This window comes from Megalobrama amblycephala, linkage group LG17 (genome assembly GCF_018812025.1).
Source record: "Megalobrama amblycephala isolate DHTTF-2021 linkage group LG17, ASM1881202v1, whole genome shotgun sequence".
NCBI classification, from domain to species: Eukaryota; Metazoa; Chordata; class Actinopteri; order Cypriniformes; family Xenocyprididae; genus Megalobrama; species Megalobrama amblycephala.
Window position 1 is genome coordinate 13,325,963 of NC_063060.1, and position 21,989 is coordinate 13,347,951.

General features: G+C 43.1%; 1 protein-coding gene across 1 annotated transcript in view; it reads left to right on the top strand.

The window, feature by feature from the left end:
• Positions 1 to 21,989, top strand: part of LOC125251122 (coiled-coil domain-containing protein 148-like) — a 209,778-nt gene that overhangs the window by 160,637 nt on the left and 27,152 nt on the right. Inside the window, exons 11-14 of the mRNA XM_048164058.1 lie at positions 2,860 to 3,000; positions 3,492 to 3,610; positions 20,812 to 20,929; positions 21,066 to 21,200. Coding sequence (XP_048020015.1) covers positions 2,860 to 3,000; positions 3,492 to 3,610; positions 20,812 to 20,929; positions 21,066 to 21,200 — 513 coding nt within the window. The remainder of the gene's footprint in view (positions 1 to 2,859; positions 3,001 to 3,491; positions 3,611 to 20,811; positions 20,930 to 21,065; positions 21,201 to 21,989) is intronic.

Below are 21,989 nucleotides of genomic sequence, written 5' to 3' on the forward strand. Positions count from 1 at the left end.
TGCCGTGGAGGGTCAGGTGCAGCGGGCTGCCGTGGAGGGTCAGGTGCAGCGGGCTGCCGTGCTTGGTCCGGGGCCGAAGCCGAATTGCCGACTATCCCAGGTGGCGGTGAGGATCCGGCGGGACAGGGCGATGCCGCAGGTTCGGCCGACCGAGGCGCAGGCGGGGCTCCAGAAGGCCGCAGTGGAGCCAGAGCGACAGCCGACCAAAGGGACACAGGAGGGAGTGAGGAAGCCAACGGAGCGTGAGGGACGAAGGGACGAGGTGCAAACCGAGGAGTGTGGTCCTGAAGTGAAGGAAGGCCGACGAATGACAGATGCGGAACCGGGGGGAGGATGGAGCCTGGCGGAACTGGTGGACTGATGGGCCATGGTGGAGATGAGGGAGGTTGGAGCCAAGGGGGAGTATCTGGACCAACGGGCCGAGGTGGAATCCTGGGTGAGGCGGCTAGAGGAGAAGGTGCAGTGTGGACAATAGTGGAAGGAGGTGGGAGAGGGAGGCAGGGAGGGAAAACAGTCTTATCAAAGTTCCTAATAGGAGCGGCTGGCTCGGCGGCGGCTGGAGCGGCTGGCTCGGCGGCGGCTGGAGCGGCTGGCTCGTAGGCGGCGGCTGGAGCGGCTGGCTCGTAGGCGGCGGCTGGAGCGGCTGGCTCGTAGGCGGCGGCTGGAGCGGCTGGCTCGTAGGCGGCGGCTGGAGCGGCTGGCTCGTAGGCGGCGGCTGGAGCGGCTGGCTCGTAGGCGGCGGCTGGAGCTGAGGGCTCGTAGGCGGCGGCTGGAGCTGAGGGCTCGTAGGCGGCGGCTGGAGCTGAGGGCTCGTAGGCGGCGGCTGGAGCTGAGGGCTCGTAGGCGGCGGCTGGAGCTGAGGGCTCGTAGGCGGCGGCTGGAGCTGAGGGCTCGTAGGCGGCGGCTGGAGCTGAGGGCTCGTAGGCGGCGGCTGGAGCTGAGGGCTCGTACATCCCTCTCAAATACAATTAAAATCCCCACAGGCACTGGAGCTGGCACTGTGGGGACTGGAGCGGGCTCTGGAGACACTGGAGCGGGCTCTGGAGATACTGGAGCGGGCTCTGGAGACACTGGAGCGGGCTCTGGAGACACTGGAGCGGGCTCTGGAGACACTGGAGCGGGCTCTGGAGAGACTGGAGCGGGCTCTGGAGAGACTGGAGCGGGCTCTGGAGATACTGGAGCGGGCTCTGGAGAGACTGGAGCGGCTTTCTTCCTCCTCCTCCGCTTACTGGGCCCAGTAGAGGAAAGTGGGTCCAGCATGGGGCAGGCAGGGAGTTTGCTGGAGGGGTATGCGGAGGAAGACGGAGGTTGACTGACTGGCCCGGCCAACCGTGTTTCTGGATGGATTGGACGACAACACTTATCCTGAACCCTATCCACATAGAATTTGGAGCCATTTAAACACAAAATTAAATTGATAGTTTCGCTTAAGGAGAAACGATAATCTGGTTCATCAAAACGAATAGTGTCGTCATCCAATCCATCCAAAAACAGGGAGATCAAAACTGCTTCAGGCCAGTCCGACAAATAAGCGAGCTCAACGAACTCCTCCACATACCTCTCCAGCGAACGACCTACCTGCAGGAGCCCGATAAGGCGATCGCTGGCTGTCAGGGTGAGAGGCGTTGGAGGAGCTGGATCCAGGGCGCCGGGGAAAGTCCACGAGTCCATGTTCTTTCCTTTTTTTTTTCTTGTGGAAATCCAGTCGGTTTAAGGTCCGTTCTTCTGTTACGGCTGGTGGTGTAGAGATGAGGCAGATAACGGATTTCCACAAACATACAGGGTTTTAATATAAACAAAGGCAGAGTACACCAAACAAGCGTCTAACATAAACAGAGAACGGACCAGGAGTGCAGGGAGTGAGTGCATTATAAAGGGAGTGCAGATGATCAAGTCCAGGTGCAGGTGATGAGTGCTGATGAGGAGCTGACGAGGGAAGTGAGTGCAGGTGATGAAACAGGAGGATTATGGGATATGGAGTCCAGGGGAACAAGGGAACTGTAACAGTATATACTTGAACTGGTATTTTTTCTTTCTTTATTTTATATTATATTTTTTTTATTATTTATTATTTATTGTATTTTTTTTCTTCTTCTTGTGCTATGTAAATCCATTTCTTTAAATGCAGTATCTTTTTGGATGTCCTGTTAAAAGTAATTGTTCTATGTTATGTCTTAACGTCTAATAAAAAAAAAAATAATAAATGTCCTGATAATTTACTCACCCCCATGTCATCCAAGATGTCCATGTCCTTCTTGCTTCAGTCGAAAAGAAAGACTAAAACAGCTTCTGATATATTTGTTTAGCGATTTATTTCATTCATCTCCCTCTCACTGGTGTGTATATTTGTATTGTGTGACCTAGTCCAGTGAAGGCGTGTTTAGGGTGGGTTTTACAGGAGTGCCGCGAGGCTACTGGCCCAACAGTGGAAATGTGGCATGATTTCGGTCTCTGTGCTCACGCTGGCCAGTGGAAAAGCGGCTAATGGGTGAAGATGGCAGAAGAAGACTGTACATTCGCGAGATGGACGCATGTTGCATTTTGCATATTCTTTCATATACTATTTTATACATATATAGATATAGTCTGCAATATAGAGTAACCAGTGACCCATGCAAGTATTCCATCCATGTGCATGTGTGAGTGTTTAAGACTCAGTTTCTCTAATTTGTGTGTGTAATCATATTTTAATGCTGTGCATGCCTACAGAAATATGCTATGTTGTTTTTTTTTCATGGATTGGTAAAGACTACGTACTGTATCTCCAGTCTACTGTACATATTTCCAGCTTAACACTTCAGTGGTCAAAACACTACAGAGAGATTGCTGTTGAAACTACCTGTCACTCTTTGGGTTTAGCTCCAGCAGTGGCGTATTCAGCAGGAGGAGGCTGCGGAGTTGGAGGCTACTCTTGCTGCTTATTGGCACAAAGAGGAAGAGGAGAGACTGAGGAAAGAACAGCAGAGAGAAAAAACTAGAAAAGCTCAACTGACACAGCAGGTAATGGCAAAAAATTTCATGATAGTACAACGTCATTGTTAAATGTAGTTCCAAATGTAGGTTCGCGAGGAGCCTAAACATTCAGTCCTGTCAATCATCATTATGAGCGTATATAAACAGCAGTTACTGTGTCATCCCAGTGACAATTCTTCCAGCATCCCTCCTCCTCCCCATCTCCTCCTCTATTTCTCTTATTCTCTCTCTACGCAGTACTGTTATAGGGGGGTTTAGCTTGGAGCTCGAGCCGAGCCCTCGGTTTCGAGCCTCCTTCGAGGACAGCAAGCCAAGTTTGTTTTACCATTAACCATTCAGACTGAATAGGCAAACTTGTGAATTAAATTCAACATGAAAACCAAACTATTTACATCCATAATGTGATGTAATGGTACAGAAATCAGTATGATGGAATTTAATTTTTATGAGCCATTTTCATTAATTGAATGATTGTAAGTCATTAATACATTATCATTATTGTCTATTTTCTCTCTCAGATAAATAGGTTCCATGCAGAGAAGCAGAAGAGAAGAGAAGAGCAGAGAAAGCGGGATATGAAGAGGCTTGCAGAACTAAGGAGAGAGATAGAAGAACGGAAGCAGAGAGATAAAGAAAGGTAAAGTACTTTGGTTGGAGAAACAAATTGGCAAAAAAAAAAAGCCAAATAACCAGCACACAATAGTACCAATAACATGTCAGCCTTGCAAACGATACATCCACAGATACTGAAGATCAGACAATCTTTTATCATGAATTTTATCATGGGATTTCATATATTTCCACCCAATATATACTATCTTTTTTCTTTTCAAAATCTTGCAGTTCACATAATCAAGAAGTACAGTAATGTTTTAACAGATTTAAAACCATTGTTGTTAGAGCTGGTATATTCAGTTTATTTAAAGGGGTACTTCACCCCTGGAAAGATGAATGTGTATTTAAAATTGGTCATTTATGTAGTAGAAATGTGAAATTATTTTTGAATTTGGAGCTTTCTAGACTGAGAAAAGGCAGAAAATGTATTTTTGACTAATGTGGATGAAAGACAACAACTCCCAGAATGCACTTGTTTTGCTACCCTTGCGAGGCCACGCCCAAACCACGCCTATCGGTTACAGGCGGCATTCAGGAAAATTCAAACAAATAAATCGTGAGTTAGTTCATACATTTACAGTAAGTGAACCTCGAGTAAGCAAGGTTTGGGTTAATCAACCGAGAGTTCAGGGTATATGTGACAGTAAGTTAACCCTGCTTTCTGGAATACACCCCAGAGGTAAGACTCGCTGATACTAGACTGATAACACAGTAGCCTATATGTAGTGTTGTAGGTAGCAGTAAAACTGCAAACTTAGCAAAGTAACGTTAGATAGACAATTACATATAAGTTGCATATAAGTTGACTGTTATCAAAGTAAAGCCTCTGTTCTGTAAAACTGAGTTTATTTATCTATTTATGCTAACGTTACCACAAAAGCCTGTTGCTGTATTGGTTGAGATGACTGCAGAGACCGATACATTTGCGAGATGAACCACTGACCACTGCAGACAAAATAAAGTTAATTACTGTAAGCTTAAAAATATATTGACACCCACTTTTGATAAAATCTTTGATCTATGTCCATGAGTAACCTCAAAAGCGCATATGTATGGGCGTGGTGAAAAAATGCGGAACTACCTGCTATTACTGGCTGTAGTTTTAAGCCTCTGGCCAAAAAAGCCTCCGATGACGCAAAATGACGATTTTTGCGTCATCGGAGGCTTTTTTACAGAATAAAAATGCATAAATCTCTCATCTCGGGCTGATATGAAGGGGGAAAGCACGCTAATTCGAAAATACTAGTGGTATTCTACTCATACAAAGCTTAATGCTAAATCCTGAAGTAACCCTTTAATTTTGTGTATCAAGTTTTTTTCTTCAGTGAACTGAATCAAAAGTCTAATACAACAATTCACGTTTGCATCACCCAAAAATGTGCATGTAAGTCTCTGCATGGCATGTTTCATATATTACAAAGATTTAGTAAAAATAGGTCCAAAAAAAAAAAAAAAAGGTAAATGATACTGTTCCCTTTTGAATGGGATACCATGTCCTCTAGAGGACATTATGGGCAATGGCTCCGGCATGACCGGCGTCTGAAGCATGAGTCTAAACACGACACTGGTGCGACCGCGACTATAAAAGGGCATCTGATGAATATGCGCTCAGAAATGTTAGCCGTGGCAAAACAAGACTTCGCGGTGGGTGGGTGTGTGTGAGCATGTTTTATAGTCCAGGGGGATCAGGGGATCAGGTGCATGCGTGATCAGCGCCAGGCAGTGGGTTATGGGAAATGAAGTCCGGATGAATTTAGTACTCCGATGACGGAGCCCTCAGGTGGTGATCGGAGGGAGCCACAGAGGCAGCATTCGTGACAGATTCACTCAACTCACGATTCAATACGATTCCCAATACGATTTTCTCATGATTTTTTTTTTTACAAAATTAGATTTAAATGAGAAATTGTCTATTTATTATTTCTCAGACAAAATACAACATATTTTTTTGTGAAATTGAAATATCTTTATAACAAAACTGAATTGAAATTTTAAAACAAATGGTCTCAGGTTACATATGTAACTATGGTTCCCTGAGAACAGGGAACGAGACACTGCGTTTGAAACGCATATGGGGAATGTCATCACGTGAACTGGTGTCTGAAAGCAATTATCAAATCTCACCAATCCTATTGGCGGCGACAGCCTATGACGTCATTAAAGACGCGACCTGTCAGTGGTCGCAAACATAGGCTGTCAGTGACAGCATTCCCTATGGCCAACAGCCCAAGCTATAAGCCTCAATGAGGCCTTACACAGAAGGCCTACCAAGGCCTACCAAAGGCTTCTGGTACCAAACTTCCTTGAAGAAAGAAGGTCCCTCTAAGGGAATGTACCCAGGATGCCCGAAGGAACCCTAGCCAGTCACTTGTCAGGGGAACAAAGTCAACCCTGAAGGCCACCAGGGAGGCTGACCTGGTCTCAATAAAACAACCTAGTCTTGGCCAACAACCTGTCTTATCACAGAGTCTCAAATCACATTCTTCAGAGAAGACATCCAGTAAGAGTGACTGCAAAGAGGCAGTAACCAACTCAGACCAGAGAGTAGAGATGGGCATCCTGGAGAGCAGGACTCAGCTTAGCGCTTTTTACCCTTAACAATGAGGGGAGGAACACTCTGCTCAATCCTAGGATCTACTCAGCACATGATTATTTGCACTGAGGAGGCTGTGCACTCTAAAGGAACCCATCAAGGGGAGTACATTTACCAGCCTGGGGGCTGGTCCTCAATAGGGAGGCCTCAGAGAGGCCTTCAACCACTGACCAGCTTAGGAAGCTAAGTACTATGCAGGACAACCCTCAAATGAGGGGTGTGACAGAGCTCTCTGTCACCAGCCGGGATAGCACTTGCATTGTTTAAGACTTTACAAGTCATATCTCACATTTTCAGTAGAATAGCCTTTTCCTCGGGTGCACACTTGGGTTGGTGCTACCGGTAGTTTAGCACACACACATACACAACCATTATGCATCAAAAAGTCTCGCTATCACCAGTTACAAAATAAACACACGCACACGCACACACAGATAAGGTTCATTATAACCCCGTTTATTTACTTATCTGCATAATTTGTTATTTGGTGCATCGAGCATCTTCCTGGTTGATCGGCCACTTAAAACGCTTAAATCGTGGCTTACTCAATATTGCTGCGCATGCGTGAATCATCCGCCGGCTGGATTGTTTGAGTTTTAATGTGTGTGTGTGTGTGTGTGTGGGGGGGTGTCTTATGTGCTGTTCATTTATTAAATAGTTACATTGCATATTATTAATGAAGTATAATGTATACATTGTAACGAATGTAGCGGTTATTACTAAATTTATGGATGAAATATGAATATAATAATTCATAAGGTTATGAATAAATTATGATTCATATATCGACCCAACGGGGAATTAAACATATATTGTGAATCAATTACAACGAATTATAATCAATTACATATATGATTAGTTCTGGTTTAATAATTATTTAGAGAAACTGTTCGTTTGTCCAGCAAACTAAGTCCCTCACAGAATATTATAAACAGAGTTATTCTCTGGCCATGAAAATAACTAAAGCATAAAGCGATCGAAAAACGTTAAAGTGACTTGGTCTTCAGTTGAAAGAACGAACAGAACAATCGAGCATGAATTAAAGTGTTTAATATATGCAGCTATGACTGAGATTATACGTCTAAAATATATACAGAAGGTATACACATATATATACACAAGAGTGAAAATGAAGAAAAGACATGGAAAGAAAGATGATCAAAGGATGGCAAATTCTTTGTTAAACCTTTTTGAGAGAGAGCCAGCACAGAAATCAGTTTAGACAAATTCAGATAAATGATAATACTTGCTTATTGGTTCAAGTCCGTGTGTAGCAGTTTCAATGCGCCTGGCTGGGTTGGTCCTTTCAGAGAGGGTTTCTCCGGCGGGGTTTTCAAAAGAGGTTTAAGCTTAAGTAACTTAGCCGAAGAGAGAGAGAGAGTCTAAAGAAGTGGTCCTCCCGAGCTGCGCGCGTGGTTGGGAAGCGCGGTCACCTGAGGCGTCCGTGCACGAGGTGCTCGTGAGTCAGTCGGGAGACAAAGGAGAAGAAGAAGAGAACGCGAAGAGACGAGGTGAAGGTGTGTGTCGTTGTTTTATGGAACCCAAGCTAACACACCTCCTGAATTGTAGCGACCAATAGATGCGCAGCACTATTTGGCGGGCAAAGTTCCTTTGTTTGGAATCCTAGCTGAGTTTGCATACTTAATGCCCATCAGATCGGATTTCGAGATGGAGCGTGTTCTTCACAGGATCATTAAACACATAGAAAAATGCATATGTCAGCCATGTGACCCACCTCAGTGAATAGCTCGAGTCCGGAGCTTTACGGAGAGATCAAACTCGACAGATCAGAAAGGCATAGACAAGAAGTTATGGTTTACAGACAGGATTCCCCTATTAAAATGCACACTAGTACACTCATTTAAACACTAGGAAACATGCATAGGCTCTAAAATATATCATATATATATTCCAGCATAGTGGTAGTTCACATATACAGTTAAAAATGTATGATTGTGTGTTTCTGTATGTGTCTGTGTGTGTGTTTTTGTGTGTCCCTGTGTGTGTGGGGTGTTGGAATGTGGATCTGGTCAGTCTCTGGGGGGGGGTGCTCCTTTTGAAGTCACCAAAGTGAGGAAGTTGCACTTTCTGTTTACCCTCGCAGGTCCACAAAAGTGTCAAGTGGGCTCATCTTTGGCAGATCTGTTCAGAGCCGGGATGGTTTTACAACCCAGTCCAGCATGCTAAAAGCGTTCTGAACATTCCAAAGTTTATTGATTATCCTGATACATGTGCATACGCTACAACATTGTAAAATTAGACATGTACAAAATGTGTGTGCATATGTAATTTATCTTTTTCATAGAAGATTGACAAATTGATACTTACCTGGGGTTTCCCATGATGGTTTCACCCAAGTGGGCAGGGCCTATAGTATATAAGAGCAGCATTCTTTCATGAGGAGAGTGTGGAGGGTGCAACTGGAAGTGCAATTGTGGACTGTGGAAAACCTTTCAGTAGAAGGAGATTCGGTCAAGAGTTCAGTGTAAATATATATGTATATATATATATATATATATAATCCTTGCACTGAAGTGCTATTGTGGCTGAGCCATCATTCTTGTGCCAAGAGCTTTTACCAACAGCTTAGAAAATAGATGAAAGAAAATAAGTTTACATCTTTATATATATTTATTTTTTATTTCAGTTAACATTGATTTCAAGTAATGAAATTTTTTATGGTTTTAGTTTTAGTTAACTATAATAACATGTATACTTGTAAAATATATTGAATAATGTGTCAAATAATGTTCTTAGTCTTTCCTTCCTGTGACAGAAGATACAGCAGTTTTCTATGAATTAAATAGAAATTAAATTAAATACAGTTTATTGTGGAGCTAAACAAAATAACAATAATGACCAGGAAAAATAATAATTATTAACTATCCCGAAATACACCGTGACTCTTATTCTGAAATCTCTGCAGTCTGCACTGTAGCCTATTGTAGTAGCAGGCTACTCATGAGGGAGATAAAATATGCATTGTTACAACCGTCTAAAACATATTACCATATAAACATTGTGTAGTAAACATTGTCATAATTCATCAATATTAGTGTAAGGCTTGATTTTCCTGCTAAACGAAACTGAGATCAAGCATCCTGCAATAAAGCAATAAAGCGTATCTGGAGAGAAGATCTTAAAAGAATAGCAAGGGGCAACGCCTTGCCCCCACTCCAAAAGGACAACGCCTTAGCCAACTTATTACACCCTCTGACGAAGATCAGACTGGCGAGTTTATGTCCGTGAGTTTACCGCGAAATCCCGGGGCGAGTATCTCTGTGCTTAAATCTACACATTCCAACAGGCAATGTACTCAGTAAAAACACTCTTAAACCTTACAGTAAGGGGAGTACAAAGCATATATGCTGCCATGCTCTGAAGGAGGCCCGAACCGGCCTACTACTTCAAATAAACATGGGCATAAACCTGTGGCAGTGTTAGTTCTAAGTGAGCAAAACTCTGAACAAACATCTACCAACAAACTTGTGATACAACAAGCTATTGTGCTCAGAAGGAGGCTCAGACAAAGCCTTCAACTCCAAACAACACCATCAACTCATCACCTCTTGTGACAGTGTTCAAACTATAAAGGGAGTTACATAAGAACCAAACTGAATAGTGAGGTTCCCTAAACAAACTCAACCTGAGCTATGCATTCCAACAGGCTATGTACTCAGTAAAAACACTTTTTACCCTTAAAGTAAGGGGAGTACGAGCTTAGTCGCCATGCTCTGAAGGAGGCCAGAACCAAGCCTACTACTACAGACACAGGTGCTAACCTGTGGCAGCAATAGAGTTATAGCTCACACTGTTTAGGGCAAAAACTAGAACTTAAAGCATAAACGATGATTTACTTTTCATTCATACCATCCTGAAACTCAAGGATGGACGCTTTACCAAAAGACAGAAGTACTTACATCTGTACTGAACCCTAGGGAATGGGTGCTTAATCACAGCTAGCACCATTACACTCAAGCTTGAATCCAAGGGGTTCAGGGGAAAAGACAAAACACAGTATTGAATGAAAAATTCAAGAAAAAGTGAGGCCTACGCAACACTAGCATTCTCTTATCCACATAATGATAAGGGTAGACCCTAACCCTAACCCACCTGAGACACCACCTTAGCTGCTATCTATTTTGCACCTACACCAAAGGGGTAACGGGCCTGACAACTCCGATAAGAGGAGGCCAGAACTAGGAAAACTATACAACCTGACAAGGGAAGAAATAAAAAGATTAAATGCTTTAGTATGTCACCTAAACCCTAGTTCTAGCCTAGGCCAGCTATAGCTGTAGGCCTATAGGGCCACACATAAGCCTAGATCTGCCTGGGGCTTAAACTCAGCCTGTATAACTCTCATTAGAGGAGGCCACTCTGAAATAACTCTCAAAAAATAAAAGCTCAGAGGAGCAAAGCTCAACCCAAGCCAAACAATGTCAGGCGGCCCCAGAGGCTGACGCTAGACATTTAGATCTAACTGAAGTAAAGAGTGCTAATCTCGAAACAAACTTTAGCTATGACCAGAGGAGAAGCTACTCTACCAAAGGTGGCTGTAAAGGCAGCCATTTTGTTTGCCAACACCAGAAATAAATCGTTCTAGCCAACCTAATTGAACTTCATAACCCTGAATTCCCTTTCTTTCTTTTCATTCACATGCCCAGGAAAAAAAAAAAAAAAAAAAACTATTCAGGAAACTTAAGGTCAATATATTTTATAAAATAAATATAGACCAAGCTCACCTTCCTGCGGCTCGAAGACCGAAGACTCCTCATCATGGAAGGAATGGAATCTAAAGGCCTGCACACACCGGGACGAATATCGCACGTGTTTATCGCCAGCGTTTTTCTAGACGTTTTTTGTCTTCATACCCAAACAATTTTCAATGGCGATGCGCAGAGTGGACGTGCAAATTCACTACCTGCCAGTATGTGGCGCTTGTGCATATTAATGATATTAATAAAAAGTTAAAGAAGATAAAAATTCAGATATAAAATGACGCTGTAGTAAAGTTCAGAGTTCGTAGGGAAGGAAGAGGACAAGGGTCGGCTTTTGACTGCTGACTGAGCTTTATTCAGTGTATAAAAATGTCCAACAAAAGTCTGTGCAATGCACAACAACAAAATAAACAATCCACAACAGGGCTTCACTCCAACGTCGGTATAAACAATCCACAATAGGGCTTTACTCCAGTGCTGTTGTCATGCTCAGTGTCTCAGTCAGCAGTCCCTCTCTCTCTCACACACTCCTGCTTCTCCTGGAGTTTTATCCTGTCTCCGCGCCAATTACTGGAATGAGAAACAGGTGTTCGTGATTTACATTTAAACCGCTCACTTACCACGCGTCTCCCGACGCTCTCTCCTGCTGCAGACCTCGCTGAACCACGCTCCCCTCGCCACATATCCCCACCGCCCGACTCAGGCCGGGGAGCCATCCGGCCTGCAGCCCCCCCTTTTCTTTGGATAATGGTGACAAGGGGATCTGCCAATATCCCTTTGTTAAGTCCAGTGTCGAATAAAATCGAGCCGTACCGAGCCGGTCAAGCAATTCGTCCACCCGCGGCATTGGATACTCGTCGAATTTCGACACTGCATTCACCTTGCGATAATCCACACAGAACCGAACTGAGCCATCCGTTTTGGGAACCAAAACTATCGGGCTCGCCCAGTTACTGCTGGATTCTTCTATTACTCCCATTTCAAGCATTGCCCCTAATTCCGCTGAACTACCTTTTTCTTGTGTTCATGCAACCTATACGGCCGGCTGCAAATCACCACGCCCGGCTCCGTCTTGATGTGGTGCTGAATGAGGTCTGTACGACCCGGTAGGGGAGAAAACACGTCAGCAAACTCTGCTTGTAACTTAGTCAAATCAGTGAGCTGGGAGGGCGAGAGGTGATCTCCCCCTGGGGCCAGAGCGAGGGATTGTTTTTTGACATTCGCCTCTGGCCCGAGATCATCCTCTCTCCGCTAATCACCATGGCCAGCATCACTGATTCTGCCTCATTCCATTTTTTTAGGAGGTTGAGGTGGTAAATTTGACGTGCTCCTCTCCTATCCGATCGTATTTCCTCATAATCGAGATCACCAATTTGCTGTGTAACCTCAAATGGTCCTTGCCACTTTGCAAGTAATTTTGAGCTTGAAGTGGGGAGCAATACAAGCACTTTATCTCCCGGTGAGAATTTGCGTAAATTAGTCCCCCTGTCATACATTTGGCTCTGTTTGTGCTGGGCTTGTAACAAATTCTCCATGGATAGCCGCCCCAAAGTGTGGAGTTTTGTTCTCAAGTCCATCACATACTGAATTTCGTTTTTGGCCTGAGATGGTCCGTCCTCCCAAGTCTCTCTTAGGACATCCAGCACCCCGCGGGGGTGGCGTCCGAAAAGAAGCTCGAAAGGGGAAAACCCCGTGGAGGCTTGCGGGACTTCTCGCACTGCAAATAACAGGGGTTCTAACCACTTATCCACATTTTTGGCGTCTGCTTGAACGAAGTTATGAATCATGGATTTAAGCGTGCAGTTAAAACGTTCGACCAGCCCGTCCGTTTGTTGGTGAAAGACGCTGGTACAAATCGATTTAACGCCCAATAATTCGTAAAGTTTGCATAATGTGACATAAACGCTATGCCCTGATCAGTGAGGATTTCTTTCGGAATCCCCACTCGGGAGATTAGACTAAACAGTGCGTCCGCAACACTCTTAGCGAAAAAGTTGCGGAGAGCCACTGTTTAGGATTATCGCGTTGCATAATCCACAATGACTAATGCAAAGCGATGCCCTCTCACTGATCACTCTAATGGCCCGATGAGGTCCATACCAATTCTTTCGAAGGGGACCTGCATTAATGGGAGGGGGCGCAAAGGCGCTTTTGGAGCGGCCGGTGGATTCACCAACTGACATTCACGACAAGACACGCACCACCTGCGCACGTTCTCGTGAATGCCCGGCCAAAAGAATCGGGTCATGAGGCGATTTAGTGTTGCTGTTTGTCCTAAGTGTCCAGCCTTTGGATTAGAATGAGCCGCGTGGAAAAGCATTTCCTCTGGCTCTTTGGAACTAATAACTGGGTTGTATCCTCCTTTGTCTGAGTGTCTTGGGTCACTCGATACAACCTATCGTTTATGATTGCAAAATATGGATAATTCAGTGGGCGTCCAGGCTGGAGAGGCTGACCGTCAATAGTGCTGACCTTTCAAAAGCATGTTTTAGTGTCTCGTCCTGAGACTGCTCCAGGGGAAAGTCATTGCGGTCCGAAAGAATCACTCTCCCGATTCCACTCTGTTCCCCTGAGGCAGCACAAATAAACCCAATAAATTATTAAACGCTGGCTAATTCATCCCCAGAATTATCAGATGCCGGAGGTGCGGGTTAACTGCCACCTCAACACTATGGTTTTGTCCCCTGAATTGGATAAAGACTGGCACTATAGGATATTTCACCACATCCCCGTGCACACACCGAACCCTAACCATGCGGCTTGTATCCAATGCCCCGGACGAAATCAGGCTTTGATGAACCGAGGTTTGGTTACATCCTGAGTCCACCAAAGCCTGATAGGTAGCCCCCCTTGATACTCGCAGGTATTTGGTAACCGCCAGCTTGACCAGGGGCGGCCTGCGGGTCGTCCGAGACCCGGATCAACGTCCCGACCTCCATAATCGGACACCTGTCCACGAAATGCTCCGGGTCCCCACAACGTCAACAGGCCCGCCCAGACCTGCCTGCCGCTCTCGTGGCGGGGAGAGGGTTAAATGGTTGGCGTGGAGAGAGGGGAGAAACAGGAGTGTGGTCCGGCCCGGCAGCAGACGGCCCCCTGGGCGGGACCTGAGGTCCGGAAATGTATCCCTGTTCAGTCCCGGGGCGGGACGCGAGGAGGGCTGGGCGGATGAGACCTGGGGAGAGGGACAGGCTTAGAGAGAGAGGAGGATGGGGAAAGAGAAGGAGAGAGAAAGGTCGATGGAAGAGGTTCGCCGACCCCTCGCGATGCTGTTCTGGGGTCCGGCAGACCCGCTGAAGGATGGCCCTTTTCAGGTCGTCGAAGACCAGGAGGTTCTGTACAGGAAGCTGCTGCACTGCCACCTGCGACTCACCCGAGAGTAGTATGATGAGTCGCATGGGCCACTGATCCCGGGGAGAACCTGAAACCTCCGCGTACTTCTCGAAGAGGTCCAGGAAGGCCTCCAGGTCATCCTGTGGGCCCATTTTGTTGAGGGGGAGATGGGTGGGCATAGCCTGCTGTCCGGTGGTCTCTGTACGAACCTCCTGGTCGATCCAGCTCCAGAACCTCTCGCGGTCTTCCTGCTGGACCTGAAGAATGACCTTGAAGCGGCGCTCCTGATCAGAACGGAGGTCCAGCAGGGCTTGATGTTGGTCTTGATGCAAGACCGCGAGGGATGAAATGATGTCCGCAAACGGCGTGGTGGAGGGCGTTTGCATGGCGTGGGCTCCTTTCTTCCTTCCCGGGTTTCGGCACCAGTGCATTGCTGAGGGCTGGGCCCATGATGAATATTTTTCTGATGGCCCGCCTTCTGGCTTGATAGTGAAGAGGCTCTTTTAGGCTTAAAAGAACCTTAAGGCCTTAACAACAATCCCAATTATCCCAACTATCCCAACAATGCTACATACATGCAGCATGAGCATTTTTTAATTTAAATTAGATTGTATACTTTTTAACATTTGAAGAAAAAAATGTTCAGACTAGCTTTGTGAAATTATGCTACATAAAACTTCATAACAGTAGACGAGAACATCTGCATGAGAATGCAAATTCACTGTCTTGACAGCAGGTGGCGCTTATGGAACAGCGGCAATACAGCGCTTCCATGGTTACCACTGCAAACAAAGCAGTGCTGCGTGCTTATAAAAACTACTTTAAAATGCATTGTACAGAAGCAAGATGAAAAGAAAATACCATCTAAACTTTTCTGAACCCAGTCAGTTCTCCTCAGATATACATTCGTATAAACCCCGGCCCCCAAATATATCATGATTCATTTAGCATCTCAACTGACTTGAATCGTCACGTTTTAATTGATTTTCAACCGATTGCGGATGCATCGCTACATCCCTAGTTGTTATTATTATAAAAATTAGGAGTTGTGGAAAGTTATGGCCTGTGCTAATGACAGATTAGATCTGGTTTGGCAGCATGAGACAAACTTTATGGAAAATAATTTCTGTCCGAACATAATTGCCCTGCTCCTGTGAGCCTTCTGTTTTTCCTTTGATCTCCATGCTAAGGCAGAGAGTTCATAAGGGAATCCATATTCGACCCACACTTATCCTTTATTACGAAAATGTGAAAGGACTGTGAGAGCATGGAAATGTCAATTGCCTCCCTACTATTTCTTAGTAGCTAAGGCATCCTCATTGAAGTCCTCATCACTACAGAATGGCAGGCCAGCAGGACAGTAGTGTCAAGTTGTTAGGCTCTCTGTGAGCCTCCTTGGCTACTGCCTTTACAGAGGAGTGAAGCTTTCTCTCGTTATAGAGATTCTTTCTCCTGAGGCCTTCACTCCTCAGAGCCTGGGCAGCAGTACCAAGTTGCTAGGTGCTCTGTGTGCCTCCTTGAGAGCTATTCTTAGTGCTGGGCATAGTAGGCCTCCTCTCATTTTAGAGAGTCATCATGCTGAGGCCTCTGTCCTTAGAGCTCGACTAGACAGTGATGCCAAGTTTTAAGGCTATCTTTGAGCCTCCTTGGCTACTGCCTTTACAGAGGAGTGTTGTTAAGTTCCCTCTCAGTATAAAGAGTATTTCTACTGGAGCCCCCACTCCTCGGAGCTCTGCCTAGGGCAGCAGTATTAAGATGTTAGGAGCTCTGCGTGCCTCCTTGATGGTTATTCTTAACATAGGAAGTAGCAGGCCCCTTCTCAATTTGAAGAACTATCATGTTGAGGTCTCCATTCTTAGAGCTTGACTGGGTAGTAGTGCTGAGTTGGTAGGCTCCCTATGAGCCTTCTTGGCTGTTGCTTTGATCTAGAGTGTTGCTAGGCCTTCTCTTTCCTAAAAGAATTGTACACTTAGGCCTCCACTCCCCCAGAGCTCAGTCTGAATAGCAGTTCCGAGTTGTTAGGCCCTGAGCATAAAATTTAGTTAAGACTCCTCTCGCTTTAGAGAGGCGTCATGCTGAGGCTTCTGTTTTCAGAGCCAGATTATGCCATAGCACTGAGTTGTAGGCTGTCTGTGTGTGAGTCTCCTTTGGTGCCTTTGGTTTGTAGTGTTTTTTAGCCATTCTTGTCCATCCGCTCCCCTGAGCTCTGACTGTTATTAATGGTAGGCCTTTATGTAGCCTTCTTGACAGATGTAGGATGTACTACTAGGAAATCCATCCTCTGAGTTCAGCTAGGGACCAAGTTGACCAAGTTGTTGCTAGGGGTCATCTCCTTATGAGAGTCGTTGTACCAAGGCCTCTGCTCTGCAGAGCTTCACAGGGCAGTTGTATCAGGTTTTTAGGCTCTCTGGAGCTTCCTTGATAGCTTTCTCTGTTAGAACGTAGTTAGGCTTCCTCTTACTTTGAGAGTCAGTTTGTTGAGGCCTCAGTTCATAGAGTCGGAATAGCTTTTTGGCTGCTGCCTTTGGGTTAGAGCGTTGCTAGGCCTCATTCTTGAGATTGTCCTCTTTGAGTCTTTGAGTCAGGCTTTGTCTGAACAGAAGTTCCAAGTAATTAGGCTCTGTAAGCCTCCTTGGAAGCTGGCCTGAACATAGAATGTAGTTAGGCCTCCTCTCTTTTAAAGTCATTCTGTTAAGGCCTTCGTTCCTTAAGCTATGACAATATTCCCTTAACCCTCTGGGGTCTGTGGCTGATTAGGGTTCCTATAGTAGTTTTGACATGCCCTGACATTTGTGCATTTTCAGTTGCTTATAAACATATTAAAGACAAAAGTATCATTACACTGTATTCAGCACAAACTAGGCTACAATATTATGTGAGCAAGAAGTATGTAAGTAAGGCCTCAAAACACATATTAAACATTTTTTCTCAAGACTTTTTGGAACTGTATATTTAGAGCAACTGTATATTTTAGTTTTTTCTTCAAAATGTTGTAAAAATCATCCTGCCTCATCTCATCATCCTGAGATTAAGACCCTGCCCCTATTGAGCCGCATAATGAGCCATTCAGTTAGGAATGTGACTGAGTCAACTAAGAAAGAATGCAATGACAAAAGAAATTATTATTTTTTGTTTGTAGTTTATTTAGAATATAGTTAACTATATAAATGAGAGTCAAAGACACATTTTGAGTACACTATGATTCTCAAAACTGTGAGATAAAAGGAAAAAAAAAACCCTCTGTGAACATGCTGATAACAGGATCATATCAGCTATTGTATTAACATTAATAAAATGTCCACTCTTAACACACTTGCACATCATGTGAAGAAATTTTTGTATAGTCCTATTATATTTTAAAATACAGTACCGGTCAAAATATTGGACACATTGCTATTTTTTATGTTTTTGAAAGAAGTCTCATGCTCATCAAGCCTGCATTTATTTGATCAAAAATACAGGAAAAAAAAAAAAAAAACTCTGAAATATTATTACAATTTAAAATAATGGTTTTCTACTATAATATACTTTAAAATATACTCAGCAAAAAAAGAAACGTCCTCTGACTTTCAACTGTTTTTACTTTCAGTAAACTTAATGTGTAAATATTTGTATGAACACTAAAAGAGGATGATCAGCTGTCCTTCCTGTCTCCCTGTAGCGCTGTCTCAGGCGTCTCACAGTGCGGACATGGCAATTTATTGCCCTATAGCCACATCAGCAGTCCTCATGCCTCCCTGCAGCATGCCTAATGCACGTTCACGCAGATGAGCAGGGACCCTGGGCATCTTTCTTTGGGTGTTTTTCACAGTCGGTAGACAAGTCTCTTTAGTGTCCTGCGTTTTTAGAACTGTGACCTTAAATGCCTACTTTTTGTAAGCTGTTAAGGTCTTAACGACCATTCCAGAGGTGCATGATAATTAATTGATTATGGTTAATTGAACATGCATGGAAAACATTGTTTAAACCCTTTACAATGAAGATCTGTAAAGTTATTTGGATTTTTACAACATTATTGTTGAAATGCACAGTCCTGAAAAAGGGACGTTTCTTTTTTTGCTGAGTATATAATGTATTTCTGTGATGCAAAGCATCTAAACATTCATATTACCTCTATGGCATTTTATGTATTATATTTGTTATGTTATAGAGTTTAAATGTTAATGTGCAGTTTAATATGTTGCTAACACATTTTATTTCAGTATTTATTACGTATTTCAGTTGATTTCACTCATCTCAGTATAGCAATATAGTTTGGGAATAGCCAATATGGCAATTTACTAATGTAAGTTATGTGTAGTAAACAAAACCGCTCAATCATGTTTAAGCGGTCTTTTTGTGATTTAATATTCACAAACACTATATCGCAATTACAAACCCGTTTCCAAAAAAGTTGGGACACTGTACAAATTGTGAATAAAAAAGGAATGCAATAATTTACAAATCTCCTAAACTTATATTTTATTCACAATGGAATATAGATAACATATCAAATGTTGAAAGTGAGACATTTTGAAATGTCATGCCAAATATTGTCTCATTTTGGCTTTCATGAGAGCTACACATTCCAAAAAAGTTGGGATAGGTAGCAATAAGAGGCTGGAAAAGTTAAATGTACATATAAGGAACAGCTGGAGGACCAATTTGCAACTTATTAGGTCAATTGGCAACATGATTAGGTATAAAAAGAGCCTCTCAGAGTGGCAGTTTCTCTCAGAAGTCAAGATGGGCAGAGGATCACCAGTTCCCCCAATGCTGCAGTGAAAAATAGTGGAGCAATATCAGAAAGGAGTTTCTCAGAGAAAAATTGCAAAGAGTTTGAAGTCATCTATGTTGTATTCTGAATAAAATATTGAAATTTGAAACTTCCACATCATTGCATTCTGTTTTTATTCACAATTTGTACAGTGTCCCAACTTTTTTGGAATCGGGTTTGTAGAATAAAGAACTTAAGAATAAAAAACTTACCATTTACAATCATCAGCTTGATCAAGTTGATTCTCAAAATGAAAGTTCCTCTGAGGTAAATTCTTACAGAATTATTCCCCACTGTACATTTCAGTGTTTCTTTAGACATATTTCTCATGTTTTTTGTTCAGTAGTATTCACTAAGTTACATTTCATTTTCTGAGGATTATCAGAATGGACTTCATTGTGAAAGAGATGGCAGCTCACACATCATGTTAGTTTTCTTTGTTTTGCAAAAAGCACAACATTTTTTTTTTTTTACTGTGAGTGTACAAAAATAAAAGAAGACATTCCACAGTTTTTAATAATGTACAACTCTTGTTTGTATGACCAAAATCGATGGAGTATTTTGAGTCTCTTTTGCACTGATAAGAAAAAAAAGCAAGCAAAAGCACTGATGACTTTACCGACATCCCTACAGCACTGGGTGTGGGTATTTGTTTCTCATAGTGTCTTCTAGATCATGCAGTGCTTTGAGTGTTCCCATTCGAAAGGGAATGTCTCAGGTTACGCATGTAACCATGGTTCTCTGAGATGGGAACGAGACACTGCATCTCTTTGCCATGCTCCAGGTATTCCTGCACACCTCTCCTTCAGACAAGGAGTGGATGACGTATTCTACAGGTGCCCTTTTATACTCGTGGTCGCACCAGTAGTGACATCAGAGGCTGTTGCCGGGCAATGTCAAGTTCATTGTCATGTGTAGACTCATACTTCAGACAAAGGTCATGCCGGAGGCATTCTCCATATTGTTCTCTAGAGGATGCAGTGTCTTGTTCCCCTTCTCAGGAAACCATGGTTACACATGTAACCTGAGACATTTATTATTATGTATTATGTCCAAAAAAAAAAAAAAAAAAAATAAAATTGGATTCCTCGTTATGTTCATTTAGTGATCATTTTATTATTTTATATATACATATATTTTTTTAAACTGTATTTTACTTTTTTGCTTTCAATATTTTGAATCTACTTGGAGACTTGTGTTGCTTAAATTATGATTATGATTTTTCTAATTGACCCTTCGCAAAGACCCGCCCCCCTTAGTTACTGTTGCTTTGTCCAATAAGCCATGGTGCTGTCAAGCACACAGAGGGAAAAATACATCGCGGAGCAAAGAGGACACTGACAACATGTCGACAGACAAGACAGAGCAGGTTACTTATGATATTAAACAAAGTCCCAGCATTCAAATTGTGTATTTTTTTTTTTAAAGAAATTCAAACAATAAAAAACGTTTTGTTGCTCTTTAATGTGTCGTGACTGTAGCGCCTCAGCTCAAGTGGCTCGTGAACCGATCATCTCTTCTTATTAGTTAATTTATAGCATCATATAAACATGAATGAACATGTGAAGGAATGCTGTTTCAAAACGTGTAAAGACATCAGTACACACCATTTTTCAAGTTCAAGTCTGCCGAGGTTAATCTTCTAACTCCTGACTTCTTTGTCAGACAACATGGCAGATTCGGCATTATGATTGGTTTTCAGAGCAAATACAATATTGAGAAATACTCTATGCTTAATATTGTCAAAATGCTGACAAATGTAACCAGAATGTTATCATATAATTGTTTCAGCTGTATCATTGATTGTATATGTTGTGCAGGGTGAAGTTCAGGAAAGAACTATTACAGAAGAAACTGCAGATGCGTGAATCTGAAGAAAAACAAAAACAGAAGGATGATAAGGAGAGAGAGGAGAGACTGCAAGCTTTATGCAACCAGGTGCATACACTGCATACAAATGCCCATACACTCATAAAATACCACCTAATGATCTGTATCAGGGCCCAAGTCTAGGTTACAGCTTCATTTTTGTGAAGCAGTGACAACCCGTTGTGAGTATTTGTTTGCTTTACAGGTCTCTAAAGTAGCTGAGGCCAATCCAGAGAGAATGATGGGAAACACAGTGGCATGGAGAGTACGTCAACTTCCAGAAGAAGTGTTTGCATTGCAAAGACCACTGTACCAGCTAAATACATACACTGATAAACAGGTAGCACGTGCACACAACACAAAGCAATACTGTAGATACCACACACACATTCACCTCCCACACACAAACACACATGAAACCTTTTATTAGTCAACACAGAGACCAACAATTCAACCTACATTTTTGTTGAACCGGAATGTGTGTTGGTTTTTAGAATTAAGTATTCAACTGTATCATGCACATAAAATATGGGCTATTTCCAGAAACACTAGATGTTGAATGACACTTATAATTTGTAAATAAATTAAATAAATCATAAATTAAATAATTTATTTTTATCCACCTTTTTCCTAACGAGACTGCTGCGTAAAGCCTATCATTAAAAAGAGACTGAAAATCGACACTAATAAAGATTCCTGCTCTATCCCCCTTCATAATACTTAGTAAGGAGGCCATAATAATTTTTGACTCATGGCTGAAGTTAAGTTTCTCCAGCTCTCCCCAGGTTGGCAAAAAAAGCACCTCAAAATGCATCAGATTGATGCTTTAAAATATGGAATATTTACATTTTCCTTACCCCCTAGAGGGGTAATATCCTTCTCACCTTTTCACCCCTGACCCGTTTTCATGCCTGAAAGACTCCAGCTAGCACTTATTTACATTGATGCTGCTGTTGGTTATTGAAGTTTGAATGGATGAACTCACGGTTCAATTGGTCTCTTGTCATGTCAAAAGTGATGAGACTTTTCAGTTTTATGGACGTCGCCATCTTTAATATTACGTTGGTCACTGTCGTTATGGTTACTAGTAAGAGATACGGGCTTGACTCTCATTGCACTTTCATACAGA